General features: G+C 46.7%; 2 protein-coding genes and 1 long non-coding RNA gene across 5 annotated transcripts in view; 1 reads left to right on the forward strand and 2 right to left on the reverse strand.

Moving 5' to 3' along the window:
• The window catches only part of LOC122363632 (spectrin beta chain-like), a 52,847-nt gene extending 47,947 nt beyond the window's left edge, over positions 1 to 4,900 (reverse strand). Inside the window, exon 1 of one of the 3 annotated variants that reach the window (XM_043333135.1) lies at positions 4,798 to 4,900. The gene's annotated coding sequence lies outside the window, so the exon portion shown is untranslated. Of the gene's footprint in view, positions 1 to 1,065; positions 1,309 to 4,797 lie in introns of those variants that run through there. The other 2 variants (XM_043333137.1, XM_043333134.1) reach the window with 2 other exon arrangements.
• Positions 4,901 to 6,233: 1,333 nt separating this feature from the next.
• Positions 6,234 to 14,746, reverse strand: LOC122363633 (V-type proton ATPase subunit E-like). Its single transcript, XM_043333138.1, has 6 exons — positions 14,392 to 14,746; positions 12,648 to 12,823; positions 8,428 to 8,596; positions 7,577 to 7,728; positions 6,978 to 7,175; positions 6,234 to 6,623 (listed from the first exon to the last, which is right to left on the reverse strand). Exons 1-5 carry the CDS (start codon positions 14,428 to 14,430, stop codon positions 7,025 to 7,027), a joined length of 687 nt encoding a protein of 228 aa, XP_043189073.1. The 5' UTR covers positions 14,431 to 14,746; the 3' UTR covers positions 6,234 to 6,623; positions 6,978 to 7,024.
• A 484-nt stretch (positions 14,747 to 15,230) lies between these two features.
• Positions 15,231 to 18,580, forward strand: LOC122363634. The gene is made up of 2 exons (XR_006253395.1): positions 15,231 to 15,889; positions 18,141 to 18,580. It is a non-coding gene; the product is annotated as an uncharacterized LOC122363634 (long non-coding RNA).
• The last annotated feature ends 577 nt before the right edge of the window (positions 18,581 to 19,157 follow it).

Genomic DNA, 19,157 nt, shown 5'->3' on the forward strand with positions numbered 1-19,157 from the left:
GTGACATACACAGGAAGTGAGCCCGGCGGCACCCTCGTGCGCTCACGTCACCCCCAATGAGGGTAAATGACCCGACAAGGCCGGTGCAGTCGGTCCGTGGGCAGCGTCGCGGGCGGGGCGTCAGACGGTGACACGGCTCTCCGATTGTCCCCAGGACCGGACGTCGGACGGTGACACAGCTCTCCGACTGTCCCCGGGGCCGGGGCGATGTGTGCGGACGGAGCAGTGTGCTGCCGTGTCGGCCCAGTTCCACAGGTGTTTCACACGCCCGCTCTCCGGCGCGGTTGGCAGCGCGGCACGGGCCGGGGGTCATTCACCGCCGCCGGCCGCGCCGCTCCCCGCCCGCACCCACAGCGCGCACCCTACCGATCCCGGGCCGCTCCCGAGTGTCCGTCCATTTAAATGGCTGACACACAGCCGCAGTCACACCTTCACTTGGAACAACCAGGCTGTGCGTGACTCAAGTCAGCCACACCTCTCTTGGTGGAACATCTCCGATTCAGTCGCAAGCCATCAGAGCGAAACGCTCCTATTCTGCCACTTCTCAAACCAGACCTTTTTCTAATGGACACACCTCCCTAGAGTGAACTTCTCTAAGCATTCGTCCCCCACATCTCTGCCCTGCCAACAGTGCCAGCTAAGGCCGCTTGACACCCAAACTGCGGCCGCAGCACGGCGAGTCGGCAACACAGCACTCGTGAATTATTCAGACAGGTCTGGCGTCGGCTGAGCACCGGCCTGACCCGGGCCAGCCCGATCCGGACGAGCCGACACCGCGGAGCCACGGGACGGGAGCGCAGGCGCGGGGACTGTGACCCAGCCCATTGACTGCTGAGGATAGCCCCTGACAGCCCAGGTCATCGGGGGTCAATGGCCATGAACTGGACGGGGTGGGGCAGACGGAACGTCAATAAAGAGGGAAAAGCAAAATAACGACAGAAACCGACTCAGACTGGACAGTGAAAACTGCCGCTGGGCTCAGTTGCTAAAAAGGCATCCACCAACACGATGAGAATGCTTTCGTTACAGTCAGCAGCAAGTCTGGGTTCGCGGCGACTCGTTTACCTGGCAGGGATCCTCCTGTGGCTCTGGTTTGGTCGGATCGGTCGGCTCGCACACACCGCCGCCGTCTCTCACTGCCACTCGCCTCACTCCGCCGCCGTCTCGCTCCCACTCACGGCGGCCGGCTCCAGCTCACGGGCCGCCCCTCTGCCGGCAGCGGCGCTATTTCTGGCGCTGATTCAGCGGCGGCAGCAGAGCCGCGCGACCCGGCTCGACACGGACGGTGCGTCGGTCGGCTCGAGCGCCACCGGTCCGATGGCGGCGCGCGGCTACGCCCTCGCCGCCGCCGTCGGCAGCTGTGTACAGCCTCTGGCAGCGGCCGGCGCCCTGTCAGAGGCTGTCCGCGTCGGCCGGTCGATAGAGCCGACGCCGGGCGCGGCGGCGCCGGCCGGGGCATGAAGGGGGCGGCACCGGCCGGCGCCGGCCGCCGGCGGACTGCGCCCGTCGCCCATCATGTTCGTCTGTCGTCTGCTCTGTCCGGCCGCAGCAGACGCACCAACTCCGTACAGAGAGACGCATCAATCCCCCGACTCCGGGACAGGCATACGGGCGCTACCGTAAGCCACCGGACGATGCCGGTCCGCCGCGTCCACGGCAAAAACTCCGGCCGGGGCCCGTTCGCGGTGATAACGCCAGGCCCCGTGGTTTTAAAGCCACCGCATTGACGGACGGCGGCGACCGAACGGTAGCCGGAAGCCACGCGTGCTCCGCGGGGAGGCGGGACGCTAAAACACCGTGTCTGGCCGGGTGCCAGACAGGAAGCGGGCCCGCAGAGGCCACAGCTGAAGCACCCACTTCACTTGAACAGGTGTTCCACCGGTTCCAACGCACATCCAGTCATTCAGCCAGATGTGAGGCTATCCCACAGCCCATCAACCGTCAACGGCAGACTGGGTATGTCCAGGACCGTGTGCATAACATTTGTAGAAATGGCCACTACTAGCGTGTCCCTGAAGAACTGAAAACGAATACCATCGCATCGTCCAGGCGAGAAAAAAGGGAATATTGTTTTACAGTCTCACGCATACATTACAGCCCCAGTGAGCGTGACTGATGAACCATTCAGCAGAAATATCAAATAGCGCAAGGACAAAAGCAGCCACCCTTGTGACATCTCGGCTCGGTTTGGAAAAGGACCATCATATAATACCGAAAAAATATGTGTTATAACTGTGCGTGATAATGACAAAACCTCTGTTTGGTACTCAAATGTCGCGACCGTGACAGCGACGACAAATGTTTGTTTGTATCAACTATCAGCAAAGTGCGTGGAGTTCATAATTTCACACAACTTTAATGGAATACTTTGAATTCTTCTTATGAAACCTGTGGAGTGTGGATCAAAGTTTTTTTTTTTTGAAAGCTTACTGGACAAGACACTAAACAGTAAGAAACCACCCCTTATGGTAACGTCTGTCCTTTTTTGTTGGCACAAATAAGTCATAGCATCTACACTAGGACTTGTGCATACATTTGGGCATGAAATACATATGTTGATCAGTGATTGCCCACACACAAGCCACTGTGCACTGGCCACTGTTACCAACTCATCCGAAATTCGCGGGTTTTCTCACATCAGCCTAATAAATAATGTGACTTATAACTTAAGTGTCCAATTGCCAATCTGTCTGTCAGCTGCTTTCTAGATGGCAGAGGGTTACAGATAACTGCATTTAGGTACCTCAGCCTTCTTAGAATTATCCCTTCTTGGAATTCTAGTTTGATTTCATAGCTCTTTTGGTAGATTGCATGGTACTTTGTGAATATATCATGGCTTGAGGTGAGACAACTTTGGTGAAATAGGCTAGAGATGCATTTGTGTTTGACACATGATTCAAGCTAAGATGCTCATTGCATATTCAATTGCCCACATGACAATTATAGTTTTAATGGTAGTGGTTACTGTACTTAGCTGGTTACCTGATTGTAATGGGCAAAATGGCACAATTAAAAGTATAATTGTGTTTTTACTCATTAGGTTGATTTGATGAGCATACACCAAAACAGTAGAAAATGCAATATCATTCCTGCCAGTACTTTTTGTATTGTCTAATTCCCACAAACCTTCCAAAAAATAGCTTTAACCAAGTAATGGTAAACATACGCACACATAAAATGGGCAAAGGCATCTCCTACCTTATTAAATCTAGCAGCTCACACAGAGGATACAAAGAGTTACACTTCATTTTGTCAGTTATTGAAACATGGTAAGGGTAAGGGCAAGAACCATAGTCTGGCAAACTTCTTAGATCTTTCTTAGGTTTGCTAGACTATAGTATGATCAAATGCTCATCACCAGCTCAATAATAACCATACATTTGCAACAGTGCCCCAAAATTTGTTGATTTGAGTGGGAAACGACATCCAAATGAAAATGATTTTCCACTCTCACCTCCAATTTTCAAGACGAATTTTCCACTCCCAATTCCACCAACAAAGAGCAGGTTGCATAAATGGTTGTTTTGAATCCTCTATCTGCCACAATTAGTAGATAAATTTATATTTTTGGTCCTTAGCCACTCTTTTTGGGCCTTATCTGACCAACAATTGTTCACTAGCATCCCCTTTTTGGTCAGCAATTTTCCCCTCTGACACCCAAGCAAAAATATAATTTTGGGACACTGATTTGCAATTGATTTACATAGGTAGATCTGCATTTGTGTCTTGTTCTGTTATCCACTGAAGGTAAAACAGCCACACATTCATCATATTCAAGACCATGTCACAAAAAAAGCTAACATTCAATACCTATCTTAGCATTTACGTTATTTCGTATTATCCAAAACTTATTTGTTTTTGAAGACAGACTCTGTAGCAGCCTCTGGCTTGGGGTAACACTAGGTTTGCTTTTCTTTTGTCTTGTTAATGGCATTGGCGGCTGAACGGGGAGGGCACCGTGCCCCCTTTTGATTTTGGCATTTTAACATTAGCCCTATGGGCGTTGCATGGAAAGAAAGGGACTAAAAGTCGGCAGTGCCCACTGCCCCCTTAATTGAAGGTGTTCTGCCACTACTACTGGTTAATGGTTAATGTTTTAAAAAAAAACAATGATCAAAATTGAGGGGAAAGCAATCACAAAAATACTACCTACTGCAATTGCATCAAAGAAGGTAGTTATTTGTTGTCAAAATGAGAGGCAATATTGTGTTTTGACTGAATAAATGCATTTCTCAATTAACACTAACACCTAAGGAAAAATAAGTTAATTTCCAAGGCAGGCCAGGCTCACTACTGATGCCAAAACTATCCACGTACCAACAGTAATTAAAATTCTTTAATAAATTATACAGTCATTAGATGAAATTAAATTTCTTGTATAAATTATAACAAGTATGTAAGTAATTATCCTCCTGATTGCCTAGCATTGATTTTTAAATAAGAAATAATCAATTCTAAAATTAAGAACAATGTTCATAATAAGTGAGCAGAACCAAGCATCCAGTTTTGGACGCTTGGGTCGCAAAGCTATGCGTCCTATTTCAACAACAAGTGAGCAGAAAGCCAATGGGACTACTAGGGGCTAGCCCAGCGAGATCACAGTTAAATTAATAATTTATTTGAAGTTAAAAAATGTATCATTAAGCAAAGCATAAAAAGTACAGGGCGGGGACGCCGCTCTCGACTTCAAGGGTGGGAGGGGCGACCGGCGTGATGGTTCACGACTTCTACGCGACTAAGTAATTCCGTGAGGCTTTAAACATGGAGCAAGATAAGTTCACAAAAGAATAAACTTACCTTTTCAGTCCTTTCCCACGCTGTAAAATACAGTATCTTCAAAAATAGCGTAAAAAACAATCCGCCTCTGACATTCGCCGACACACCCACTGAAGAAAGCGGCGTTTTCGACGCACGTATGACGATAGATGGCTTCCATTAAATATGGTAGCACTGCAATACGAAGGATTTATTGAAGGCTTCAAGAGATCCTCCTGACTATTGAAGGGAATTGCGAGAGTGCGAGAACTATAAAACGCGTTCTCTGTAGCTTGATATCAAGTATGTGCCACGTTTATCCCTGTTATGTTCTACGATTTCTGCATGCATAATGCAAACTAAGAGCTGTTGTTGACTCACCTCTCAGTTGACAAGCTGCCCCTCACCAGGTCAGAGTCACAGACCCTGAGCACTACTGAGCCAGCCAGTCGGATGCGTGAGAAGCGAGAAAGGTCCTGCCACTGGCCTCAGCTCCACATGCTTGTCATTCATTTGTCGCTACGGACACCTCAATAGTATGTGCCGGGCTACCCACTAGTTCCCGCAAGAGTCTCAATCGGGCTGTAGCGCACATCGTTCCCGCAGTAATTGCAGAAGGCCGCGGGTCTCTTCCTAACTTGGCGGAGGTACTGGATAAGCAGACCAGTGAACGGCGCGGATATGGTGGACGGACGCTCGCGAAGAGGGGGATCGACTCGATGGGGAGGGATACCCAGGCCTGGCCACCGTCAGAACCTCATGTAGGGGGGATGTGGGTGGGGAGGCAGGGGCTCGCTGATCACCACCATCCGAAGTGGAGCTCCCTGCGGCAGGGCGTGAGCCACTCAGCCTTTGCCTTTGAAGTTGTACCGCCCGAACTTCGTGAATGGCGGCACTCCGTCAACGGGCGAGGCCGGCCTTGACCGTTAGAGTGCGGGGGGAAAGCTAATCAAGGGCAACTAGGGATCGCTCGCGTCCTGGCTCCGTTGAGTCATTTTCAATCCTCAGGGCTCAGGACAGTCAAATTATTTCCATTCATGCATGAAACCCCGACGTGTGCAGCTCCCCAGGAGCAGGACTACGCGTGATGGGGTGACCGTTTGCGGGCTGGTTGGCCTGCCCACTGGATGGGCCCAGCCCCGACGACAAGTCACCTGTGTGACCACCCAGACGATTACGAACGTCTCCCCGAACTCCTATCATCCCTCCGGCTCTGAAAAGGCACTGTTGGAGTTAAAGACGGCCTGACCCCACAATAAGAAACGATCGTGCAGCTGCACGCATTATGGCCTGTCCATGGCGCAATTTCACGACGCTGAATGCAGCTTTCACGCGTTTCAGTCCGTCGCACATAAATAGCTATTAGAAGTCCCAGAGAGCTCACCATCGCTCATAGCTATGCCCTCGTCGCCAAAACATAGCTATGCCCTCGTCGCCAAAACAATCATAATCGAATATCAAACGAATAGAGACAAAGATTCGGATACGTTGTATATTCTGCCTAGTATACACACACATTATTTATACATATATATTGGATTGCTTCACCGCTCGCGGCGCGACTCTATGGCATTCTCGTGCATACTCTAGCGCGCCGCTCCCCTGACAATCAACACATCATCATCGGCTTGGAATGATCTCGAGGGCACGGCGATCGCTCGGTCCGCGGCGCCGTCACAACGCTCTAAACTGCCAGACGAACACATACACAGTCAGACACACGCACAGTCACGCGCCCAGGTGCTCCGAGCGCCGAGCAGAGGGCGCCACTGGCCCAGAGTGGGCGCCGCGTGGAGGCCGGGGTGATAAAACGGCCCTCGAGTACGCCGCTGAACGGGAACATCGGTGTTTGCGCGACTCGTGGCCAGCTGAAACCGGACCAGATATGCACCAATCAGATAGGCGATAACAAGACATCATGCACATTGAACATTTGACCCACTTGACAGCTAAAGGCGGTGACTGAATTTTGTGCCGATAAAACAACCGATACAATTAATATGACTGCAGCACTCTCGAAAATAATATGGAAAACTATCGATATACCGGAAATATCCTATGAACAACAATAAAACTGCGGCCCCTTCAAATTATCAACACATTGGTCATAGATAACACGATTCATGTTATCAATGCAATTGCTAATGCCTAGTTCCATCCACCCACGGAACACCCGCTCCGGTAAAATTTAACTGACAACTACCACCACCCCAGTCACGTACCAGGCGTCCTCCGGCACTCTCCTCACTCTCTGCCACTCAGTCAGCGTCTAGTCGTCGAACTTGCGGTTCATGTTGCGGCCGAAGAGCGACGTCCTGATCTCGGGCAGCATCTGGCCGGCCAGCAGGTCCAGTCGCGACTCGAGCGTGTTGACGATTTTGATCCGGTTACCCTTGGTGTGCATCTCGACACCGCCGCACCTGCCGCGCGAGAGGAGAAGCGGGAGCGTTAGTGCACGCCGATGATGGAACGGTAGCATATTTGACAAATCGATTAGAAAAATAACAAATAAAAACGCTACAATCGGTAAAGGTGCAGACAACATCACACGCCGAATCGGTGACAGTCACTACATTAAACAACACCGAGTGGTTGTCATTTAAAAAAGCCGGGCGGTAATCTGCCGTTAAACAACACTTAAAAACTGACATTACAACCGCACCTGTCACCGAACGCCCAACTCCTAATACGGCACCGGACACCAGCCCTACCACGGCGCCAGTAGCATCCCCTAGCACGGAACCGGACACCAGGCCTACCACGGCACCAGTCGCCTTCGCTAACACGGCACTTCCTCGACACGGGCGCGCCGTCTACTCACACGTTGGCCGGCAGGTAGGTGTCGTCGATCTTGATCTGGACGTTCATGCCCTTGGTGGCCTCCTTGTACTGGCGGACGGCGCTGTCCAGGATGCTCTGGACTAGGGAGAGGTCCGCTTGGCGGCAGCGCACCGTCACCACCGGCTCCAGCAGCTGCGGAAGACGGCGGGCGGCGGGGTTAGACTCAGCTGGGTACGGTACACGGATACCAGCGAGCAGCACACAGAGTGTGGTGGATACGGCGGTGTGGTGAACAAAGAACGGTGGTCGCTCTTTATTGTTAAATGACGTGGGACACTACGCGAATTTTAGTGAAGCATTCCATTAGATGTAGATAAAAACGACGATACGCGGTTATGAAAATGTCAAATGGAAGGAATAACAAATACCCCTTGGAATTGAGAAAAAATACATTTACAGAAAGTAAAAAAGTATCACAAATGGGTAACACCGGACCACGTCCGACCATGCATTTGAATTCATCAATCCCAAGGAAGTTCACATGAGTCTAAAAAATTATCCCCCATAGGAAGTACGGCACAGGCGTCGAATCCTATTTTTGAATTATGAATGAAAGCGCAGGCGCATCCTAGGTGCACCAGCATTCAACATCCATTTCGAAATGACGAATGTAACGTGATACCATGATTGCAAAATCAACTGTTGATATTTGTTTATTCCATTTTATAATTATCAAAAGTCCGACCCACAGATACAAAAGCCAAAGGTCATAAATCTTCAGCAGACCCCTGGACCATCATGGTTCATAGACCATCCTTCGTGGAAGTCAGTTGATATTTGAACTATCAGAAACAACCCCTGTACCAGCCTTCCAACAGCGCCTATGCCCACCTGGAAGAGTCCCTGGACGATGAGTGCCTGCAGCACGGGCCCGTAGCGCTGCGGGTCGCTGGTGATCTGGCCGAGCCGGCGGCGCGCCTCCTCCACCACGCCGTACACGTGGTCCTCGCGCGCCTTCAGCACCTTCAGGCGCGCCTGGTTCTGCAGGTTCGAGTTCTGGCTGCGGGGCGCAGGGAAAAGTACGGTCACACGGGCTCTATTCGGCCCAACACTGGCTCGGTGAGGGCACGAAAAAACTAAATTAAAGGCAACATGTTCATAGATATTCTCCTTCGACATTAAATTTGCCAGAAGTTGACCTGACTCTAAATGTTATCAGTGGACATGAGTTTGAACCAAGTACGGCTCTCGCGAGATTAAGGGCGCGGGTTAACCCGGCAGGTGGTGGGCCTCCTGGCCACCTTCCGCGCGGTGGGGGGGGGGCATTTTTTACCCCCCCCCCCGTATGTCCGAAACTACTGGACGCATCCGGAAAATTCAAACGGCGTTCGATAGCCCTGTCAAATTTGTCGAAGGAAACCAAATTTCATTGACCTCGGAGTCAACGATGACGTCACAGGTCAGGTCAAAGATAAAATGTTTCACCGTTCACGGGGCTTCTAGGGAAAGCGCTATAACACCGAGTAAAACGCATTTTGTCGAAAATCAGCGATAAGACGTCAGTTGTCTAGTACATATGTTGCTATTAGAGGTCACTGGTCATACCAGGTCAGGTCACAGGTCAGGTCCCCAAAGGTCACCAAGGGTCACCACATGAACCCAACTTTACTAAGGTTGTGCGATGCATGTTTTATGGCCAGTTTTTCATTTCCAACTCAATGGTGTTGGTTATAAGACCATCAGGTACAGTTTAGGTCACTTTCTGGTGGAGGTCAGGTCAAGGTCAGGTCAAAAAAGCTCAAATTTCAAAGTTAATATTTTTGCATAAAATGTGTATGGATTCGATGCAGCTCGTCACGGGGAGTCTAATGGTGGTCTTTGTTTTGCGCTACGAGGTCTAGAATTGCTAAAAATTGAGCTTGAAAATTTGACGTCATCAATTTTGAACAGTTTTTTCGCTATAACTTGGCCTTAAAAAAGAGGTATCGATCTCAAATTTGGTATGTAGATAGAAGGCGGTAGGGACTATCACATATATTCCGGTTTTTTCGAAATTCAAAAAACTTTTTGGATTTTTTGGATATTATATTTAAAAAATCTATTTTTTATTTTTGGGGGTCAAAGACCAAAAAATTCGAAAAACCGAAATAGCAATTTTGTAGCCCTCTTGATTCTACACCTTTTATGTCTGAAACATTTTTCTGTATCTCTAAAGCTGTAGGCCTGACAGCTCTTCCCGCGAAACCTTTTTTTGGGTCGAAAATGGCAGAAATGACGTCACTCTGACGTCATTAGCGGCCAACCAATCATAGCCTTTGGAAAAAAGTTTGGTCACCATGTGCGCTAGCTACTCCCGGGAGAGTACTGAAAGTTTGGTGACGATCGGCGCAGCGGTTCTCGAGATATATCGAAAAAACTAAAGAGGGGGGTGGGGCAAAAAATGCCCCCCCCCCCCACCGCCTGGAAGGTTAACCCGCGCCCTGCTGGGGGGGGGGTGTTTGAACACCCCCCCTTGTGGTTTTTCGCGAATATCTCAAAAACGGCGGCGGGGAGCGCCGCCGTTTTTGGTACACCTTATCATACATCAATTCTACACATGTTGTGAAAATTTCAGACCAAGGTCATTCAAAGTCAGGTCACCAGGTCACTTGAAGTGACCTCACCTCATAAAAAGTTTTAATGTCTGCCATAGCTACACCGAATGATCGATCACTTTGAAACTTTCAGCGATTGATGAGGGTAACAGTATCTATAAAATGTATATCTCGGAAGTTTGATATCGGTGACCTAAGGTCAGGTCAATTTTGCGACCTCCACATTATAAGTCAATGGGAGAAAATTGAAATGCGCCTCTTTTAGACGAAAGACATTATAAGCACTCCAAAACACTGAATTACAAGTGGTTTAGACACACTGAACATGAAAATGGTGTCCGTGACCCCTATTTATGCCCCTGAGGTCATCTCAGGTCACAAATGGTGTCTAACAGTTTTTCGCAAATAACTTTTGATAGAGGCATGCTAGAGCGGTGAAAACGCCTTAGATGTGTTCAGCTCGGCGAAACAGATCGACTGATATGCAACATGACCCTTTCCGGTCAGGTCATGACCTTGACCTGAGGTCAAATTTTTAAGTTGACCTTTCAAGGTCAAGTTACAGTTCATTCGATGCGTCTTGACAAGAGGAACACGATGCCGGTAAAAGTAAGCTCGTACAAGGCTTGGGTCAAAAGTTATTGCAGAAAAACTGTTTCTGAAAAAAATCGGCTATTTTTGCAGTTTTTGCCCCCTGCAGGCAACACCGTTGACGTTAGGTGAAATATGAGAGGGTTACTCAGAAAGGGCGTTAAAGGGACCCTCCCACCTTAACATTAGTTTTGAGTTGAGATAGCCAAATTGGTGGCCATGGCCTGCAAATACCGGTTTGGGCACTCGCAACATCGAAAAATGCTTTAATTCGAAGATATGGAATTTCAAACTTGCAGTTTTCAGATTCTAAGGGGCTAATGCATTGGAATGCCCCCTTAGAATTTGTGACGTCAGCGGAGATCTAACGATTTTTAAATCTTAGACTAAAACCATCGTTAACACGTGGTGGTATAGGCTGCTTTGCGCGTAACGTCTGCCGCACTTTAAGGCTGCCAAATTATTGCTTCCAAATAAAGTCGCTAGTAACAGGGGAGATCCCAAAAAGTAAACAAAAGTAAAAGCCTAATATCTTGAAAACCAGTGAATATTTTTCGGTGAAATTTGGTAGATATTCGTTTTCGCTCTTTCTGAACCAAGGGACATCATTTTCATGCCAATTCATTAACTTTTTTGAAGGTGGGAGGGTCCCTTTAATAGGGCTATCTATCGAATGCGCTTTTCCGCGGCGCTGTAGCTCTATTGGTTCCCGAGTTATGCGTTGGCTTCCTGGAAATTGTCGACATTCGACCTGAAATTCGGCGAAATTTTGCCTTCAATGACCTCTGGTGACCTGACCTTTGACCTGACCAAAAAAGTGACCGAAGTGATTTCATCATTATTTTTGGCGCTCTTTCGAACGCCGCCTTCCGCGTATCGCTACGTAGCCCAGGAGCCGAGTTAGAAGGGGGGGGGGTGTGTGTGTTCGAACACCACCACCCCCCCCACCCCCAGCAGGGCGTGGAAATCCAGGACCCCCAGCCGGGCGCGGGTTAAACGGTAGGTTTTCCACTTTTACATTTCCGGTTATATCTCAGGAACTAATCAATCTACGATGAAGCCATTTTACATGATCATGGCCGGCTTGTGAACCAACAAGTCGATCGCATCTTCAACACCTAAAAGCTTAAGACGACGAAGATATAGCCTGAAGTACACTAAATTTTATAGGTGCAAAACCTACCGCTAAAACCCGCGAGACCTGTACCTTAAGTACCTAAAATAAATTGCGGGCTATGATGGATATATGCGGGCATGCTCGATTTCCCGAAAAACGGTCATAAATCTGTAGACATAGAAACGGCATAAAAGTCATTTCTCGGTCCCACGGGGTGGGCACTGGGCAGGGTTGCCACCCATCCATTCACTGACAAGATATCGACCATAATGACGAGGCTGTGCAACACATCGGCGATAGAGACGGTTCAATTGTACCGCTCACCGTGCAGTGTTGATGGGATATGGTGATGCTCCAGCCCCCAAACTTTACAATTCTGTCCAATTATCATCTACATGAATCTAGAGAGGCATTTAACCTTCACCCTAGCAGCTTGAGGGAGGAATTTTGACCATGACACTTCAGTTTATACACGTGTACTGTGTAGTCACGAACATCATGGCGCTGTCAAAGTTGATTAAGACCCAGACACCCAGGTATGGTTCAGGAAACTTGTTTAGAAGTGGCAATCCTCAGGAAAACATTAATCAATTATCTTAAAACTCTTTCACTTCCATTTCCTCATAGGCATCAGACCTCATGTCAAGGGTCAGGCTTGTCAAGAACAAATACCTATACAAAATTTTCATCAGATTTTTTAGACATTGGTTAAAGCCTTAAGGGTTACACAACCCCATACACAGAGATGGTTGAAACAGCAACTACAATCTATCTCGTCATGAGAGACCACAAGAATGATATGTACTTACATTTTCTTCTGCAGGTTGACCTGTTTGAGCCTCTTGTCATAGTATTCCTGGATCTTGATGCGCTGCTGGTGAACAAGCCTGCCCTTCTCAATGTTGAACTCCTCCTCTGCTTTGGCATCAATTTCCTCCACCTTTTCATTGGCCTCCTGTTCTATGAAGGCCATCATATGCTTGATCTGCCAAAGTAATAGAAGAAATATCAAACAAGAGTCAGGGAATCATATCATATTTCACAAAATGTGGTTTAATCATCTTGTGGGTCTTGGCCTTCAAGTTGCTTCTAAGTGTCTTAATAAATCTTGATGTATCTCCTTTCCTATGTATTTACACTCTAAGTCAAGGTATAGACAAGGGAAAAATAGAGCATGCAGCCAGGCTATGAGCTGTTGTTGAATACCTATTCACAATTAAGTTACATTATTTTAGCTTCACACATATTTAACAAGCAGCTGACAGGAGCACATACTATCTACCTATGTACTTAATGCCAGCAGTGGATAATTGTGCCGAGTTGTGGTAGCACAAGCTTTCTCAATTCCAAGCCGGCTTGGCTTTGGGGTCTCAACAGACAGAGATGAGCGAAGGTCAAGGTTGAAGGTCACCTATAAAATGGTGGCGGATTTTCTGCACCTGTGCAACCCCAAATCGGCAAAAGTATCCACCCTGCTTAATGCAGCAGCATAGTACCTATATGTTTCAACTCAGTTGGGGAAACTATGAGAAGATCAAAAAATTGAGCGGTCAGTAAATAGACTTTTGATGACCATATATGGGCATAAATGCAGCCCTCGCTACTACAGGTGAAAAACGGTATAGCATGACGCATGACGGTACCTGCTGCATCGCATCCCCTTATCGGAGAGAAAAGGCTTCCATTTTCCACTAGGAATTAACGTGATTTTGATTAAATTTGGCAAATTCGCTCGAAAATGGCTATAGGAAAACAGCTTTTCTGCAGGTTCTGGGTATCACAATCAGCTGGCCATTCCATAAATGGAATGATGTTTTGAAAAGAAAATTGTTTTAAGATTTAATTTAATAACAATAAACAAAGATATTGTATCCTAAAATTACAACATAACCACAAATACTTAGTAAAAGGATTAACAATATAATAAAAATAATGACATTTTAAAACCACGGTGCTGCTTACATTTTTTGGCGCATCTGTTTCAATCCGCCATATTTGCCAATCACTGTTTGACCTTGTATTATAACTCTGCGATTTACAGCCGCCAGTGCATCGTGCACCTAGTGAGTGTAGTCCTTGTGTGGTAAAAAACATTATTATGCCTTATTTTTCATTTGAATGCTAGGATGCATGGAAAAGATGAAGATTTATGATTTTATGACCATATATAGTCATACTCATCACCCCGCCCACTCCAGCCGTTAATTGGCTGATCAAATTTTAGTTTAGCGCCCCATAGTTTCCCCAACTGAACTTCAACAGAGCAGGTAGGCATGATGCCAATATCATGGCACTCACAAATTAGAATCATCTTGATTCACCAATGCGAGGATATTGGGTGTAAATTGAGTGAAATTTTAGCATTTTTACCACAATTGACGATTAAAAGCATTGACTCGTTGAACAGCCAGCTCTATCTCAAATCCTAGTGGGACAGGGACTTAATTTAAGGATATATATCATTTCATCTGAAGATATCAACTGGTTTTATTGATACATTTGTACAATTGTCAAAATAAGACAAAAAATTAAAAATTACACTCTTGATCTTACCTGCTTATTCACATCGACTGCTTCAACTTTGCTTCCCATTTTGTCCTCTTTTTGTGTGTGATAGACTGAAAAATAAAAGGCTCTGGAAGTAACTGAGATTTATGGCAGGTGTTTTAACAAAATTTTCAATAAATCCGCTCAAACTCCGCAACCAACACCCGTCCGCCAAACGTCCGCAGTTCACAACACTGGAAAGACTCTACGCTGACGGACCAAAATGAAGCATGCCCAAACATTCTACCACATAAAATATTTGCTAATAAAATTTAAATGTTGTCCATTCACACTCAACATGCCTGAAAAATTCTTTTAAAATTTTTTAAATGGTTGTTCAAAAGATTTGATGAATGAAAACAGAGTAAAAGCCAGAATACTTAAAAAAGAATTGAAGCATGACAACAATATCATATGATACGAAGTAGGTAGCCGCAGCTAAATAAAAACAGCTAATGCCAGTAAGGATCATAAGCACAAAATGGACTACTGAGAGGAACCATGTGAGCGAATAAAAGAATGCTGAGTTTTTTTTTGCAAAAGTATATTGAGATAACCTACAGGTCTAAAGTTTAAAGCTTGTTGGCGACGGAAATGACCGCGCTGCTTTTGCGAATTCGCCTACAAATAATTGACAGGTCAAGGTGTGTGGCAATGGTTATTAGTATAGGACATGCTAGGGATTAGGGATTGTCTCATCAATTTCACTCCAAATATTTTTCCAAATCAATTACTTCAGCCTCTAAATTTTTTGGCTGATTCCGGACCGGACCCCGTACCTAATAGGTTCGGTAATCGGTACCTAGAATGTAGAAAGTACCTACCTACACTGAAAAATTTTTTTACTCAGGCCAGGCATTACTCAGTAATAACTCATGAAGAAACTCAGTGAATACGATAGTGGTGCTCACTTATTGGCTGATCTAACTCACATCACCAGGGTGACTTCGTTATGCGTGAGTTCTGAGTGCTTAGTTTCGTGAATTCGAACTGAGTCGGAAATGAGTTTTGCTTGGGCAAATCTAGTTTCCTGCGCAATGCATGAGTTCTCGCGAATTCACGTGCAGTTGTGCGTGAGGTACCCCCGGCTTGAAGATGCGCGCATGCGCGGCAGGGCGAGTTTCCTGCGTGATGCGTGAGTTCGCGTGATGAGTATTATAGCCGTTGCGTTCGAAAACCGCGGCGCGCGCTTCAGTCCGTTGTGGCGCGGTGACTCGCGTAGTTCACGTTGAATTGTTGAGGCTATTGTGAAATTATGCAGGAGAGTGCAGGAGCGGGGAAGGCGTGCAGCGAAGGATGGGACGGGTAAGTTATCTGTGAAGAGCTCGGTGATTGTCGATGAAGCTTTTATCAATCGCATGCGCCGCGGAGAACAGGGAGGTGAACGGATGGACCAGCAGACATTCCCCGCCGGCGTCAGGAGTTCGGTGCCAACCGTGAACGGCGGAGCAGATCGATCGAGAAACTGAGGGATACCTACCCGGCATAGTTCGAGAAAGAAGAGGTGAGTTATGTTATATTTAAATTAAAAAAAACATGTTTGTGGGATAATGTTGTCCTTATCCTAAAAGAACGTCCATTTGACCCTTTTTACTTCTTTAAACAAGAACTCCGTCACGACCCGATGTTTTTTTTTGGGGGGGGGGGGGGCGAAGGTTGTTTGAAGTCGATTCTTTCCATGCAGCACCCATAGGCACAATGTTAAAAATGTAAAATATTGGGGGTCACGTCCCCCGTACCCTTCCCCCCGGTGGTGGAGCCCATGGTCTTAATTCCGCTCGCTGAACCGTTTAAGATTCTTTTGTCTCGTTTGTGCTTATTATTTTTCCGACTGTTATTATTTTTTTCCGACTGTTTTTTTTTTAATGCCTACACACATATTTTCGTACACTATTCGATTTCAGCGAGCATTTTCAACCTTTCTTACATATTAGATTATTAGATACCGCGGCGAGACGCGTTTGGACGTGACATAATTATTTCCATTACTGTTAAGTATAACACATTTTATGTGATTGTTTCAAGATGATTTTAATATTGGACGCCCATGGAAGTGTTTTGCGAGACTAAAACCCGTCTGTTAAAGGGACCCTCCCACCTTAACATTCGATTTGGGTTGAGATAGCCAAAATGGGGTCCCTGGCTCACAATTACCGGTTTCGGCACTCACAACATCGAGAAATGCCTTAAATCGGAAATATTGAATTTCAAAATTGCAGCATTTTGATTCAGAGGGGCTAATGCATAGGAATACCCCTCTGAATGTGTGACGGCAGCGCAGATATCTAACGATTTTTAAATATTTGACTAAAACGTTTTGTAGCACGCGGTGGTATATGCTGCTTTGCGCGCAACAAGTGCCGCACTTTCAGCTGCCAAACTATTGCTTCCAAATAAAGTCGCTAGGAACAGCGGAGATCCCAAAAAGTAAACAAAAGTAAAAGTCTAATATCTTGAAAACCGGTGAATATTTTTCGGTGAAATTTGGTAGATATTCGTTTTCGCTCTTTCTGAACCGAGCGACATCACTTTCATGCCAATTCATAAACTTTTTTGAAGGTGGGAGGGTCCCTTTAAGGTGACCATCCCACCTTGACCCGCGCTGTGCTTGGTGTTGTTTTACGCCCTCCCCCCCCCTGCCCCCTCAGGTTTTTCGCGAATATCTAAGAACGGCGGCGCGCAGCGCCACCATTTTCAGCACACCTGCTCATACATTTTTTTCTGCATATGAAGAAATTTTAGACCCAGGTCGTTCAAGGTCAGGTCACGTCAAATGACTTAACATCAGAAAAATTTCAATGGTCGCTGACGATCGCACCGTTCGCAACGTGCCATGGAAACCGTTCGATATTTTTGTCATTTTCGCTCAGGGAATTCACCGCTCGATTTCACACCAGTTTGAGGTAAAATGTCAAAAAAATATCGAACGGATTTCATTTTATAGCGTTTTTGATACTGTCCCAACTCCCATGTCTCAAGTATCAACCTTACGGCATGTATAAAATATATTTGCTAGTGCAATAAAACACCTCATATGTGTTCAGCTTGACGGTTTGGATCGACTGATATGCAACATGACCTGGTCAGGTCAACCTGAGGTCAAGTTTTAAAAATGGCCTTTCAAGGCCTAACTATAGTTCATTCGTCCCGACGAGAGGAACACTATGCTAACAGCAAAATAAATGTCGTGACTCTTGAGTGGAAAGTATTACAGAAAACATTTTGGTAAAAACGGCTTTTATAGAGTTTTTGCTCTCTGGAGGCTTAATTGTTGACCTGAGGTCAAATCTGAGATCAAACGCAAGCAAAAAAAAAACGTCGAAAGGGCTTTTGACTGCATTTTTCCGCGGGCAGCTCTTTTGGTTCCGAGTTAAGCACCAGTTTTTCGAAAATATTGAAATAAGCAAAATTTGGCCTTTCCTGACCTCTGGTGACCTGGCACTTGACTTGACCTTAAAAATTACCCAAGTATTTCCTTAAATATCTTTTATGCTTTTTCGAATGCTGCTTACTGCGTGTCGCTACGTGGCCCAACCCCAACAGCCGAGTTAGAAGAGGGGACGTGAAGACGACCCCCTCCCCCCGCCCCCCCAGTACATCACGGTAAACTCAGAGCACCAGCACGGCGCGGTTTAACATTAATTTTGAGCTGAAGTAACTTGATAACTTTTGATATTTCAATCAACTTGCATGCCCTATAACTTCCGTTTCTCTTACTGGCAAAAGAAAATCTGACTTTTTTATTGTGTTTTCAGGGAACGGCCCATTGAGCCTCCTCTGCATCTTGGCGGAGAAGGCGTCAGTGGTGGCGTACACGGGTGACGAAAATTTGGATCACCCCTATCATAACAAGTCCGAAGGAAACGAACGGTGCCGCCTCATCGTGGAGCGAACGGAATTCTTGTGGGGATCCATGGTTTGGAAGGGAGTCTTTTGCTGTGGACGACGGCGCACTTTGTGCTCAGTCAACAAACGGCGCACAAAGTGCGAAACACGCTGTGGTTTGTGTGTATCCATGTGCTCCACACACCATTCAATGCTGAGCGCCAGCCACCTGTAGCCGCGAAGACTGAGGTCGAGAAGCTGGCAAAATAGTGAAGCTGAGCTGACGTGGAGTCGATCCCCCCCCCCCCCCGACGCAGTTTGGCGTGTGTCAGAATTGAAATACAGCGCAATGCGACCGTTTCTACAAACATGTATTTCTTGTAAGGGCTGGGGCGAATAGTGCAAGACTAGACGTTGGTCGGGCATGGTATAACACAGATATGTATGCTGGTTTTGGGCAATGATTCGTTATATATTGGCCAATCCCAATATATAGACTAGCTGCCTGGTAGTGGCTGTTGTATCAGCATCATGCATGCATATTGCATAATGCTGATGCGGCAGCTGTTATCATGGGCGGCGAGCCTATACATTGGCTTGAGCCCATATAAAACTAATCAGATCGGCCGTTTCAGGCGGCGCCTGAGTAACACCCGAGTATCGTATGAGTTATCGATGTGAGTACGTCCTGAGTACAGCCCTAGGTTTCACTGAATAGCCGATGAGTTCCAACTGAGTTATGGCCGTACTACCACCTGAGTTATACATTAGTACCAGCTGAGTTACATGTGAGTTACTTCCTAGTTTTTCATGAGTAATGACTTACTAATACCTGAGTTTGGCCTGAGTTGTCTGAGAAGGACATGAGTTACGCATGAGTACTTACTGAGTTTTATCTGAGTTTTACCATCGGACAAAATGGCAACTCACTTTGTTACTCACATGCT

Source organism: Amphibalanus amphitrite, unplaced genomic scaffold (genome assembly GCF_019059575.1).
Source record: "Amphibalanus amphitrite isolate SeventyFive unplaced genomic scaffold, NRLGWU_Aamphi_draft 000631F_arrow, whole genome shotgun sequence".
Lineage (NCBI taxonomy): Eukaryota > Metazoa > Arthropoda > Thecostraca > Balanomorpha > Balanidae > Amphibalanus > Amphibalanus amphitrite.

What these genes read in the sequence shown, in the direction of transcription:
- LOC122363633 (XM_043333138.1), bottom strand. Translation starts at nt 14,430, where the DNA reads ATGGGAAGCAAAGTTGAAGCAGTCGATGTGAATAAGCAG. An exon ending in CAGTCGATGTGAATAAGCAG is followed by an intron (nt 12,824 to 14,391) that starts GTAAGATCAAGA and finishes TTACTTTGGCAG; the next exon opens with ATCAAGCATATGATGGCCTT. An exon ending in GTCAACCTGCAGAAGAAAAT is followed by an intron (nt 8,597 to 12,647) that starts GTAAGTACATAT and finishes TGCGCCCCGCAG; the next exon opens with CCAGAACTCGAACCTGCAGA.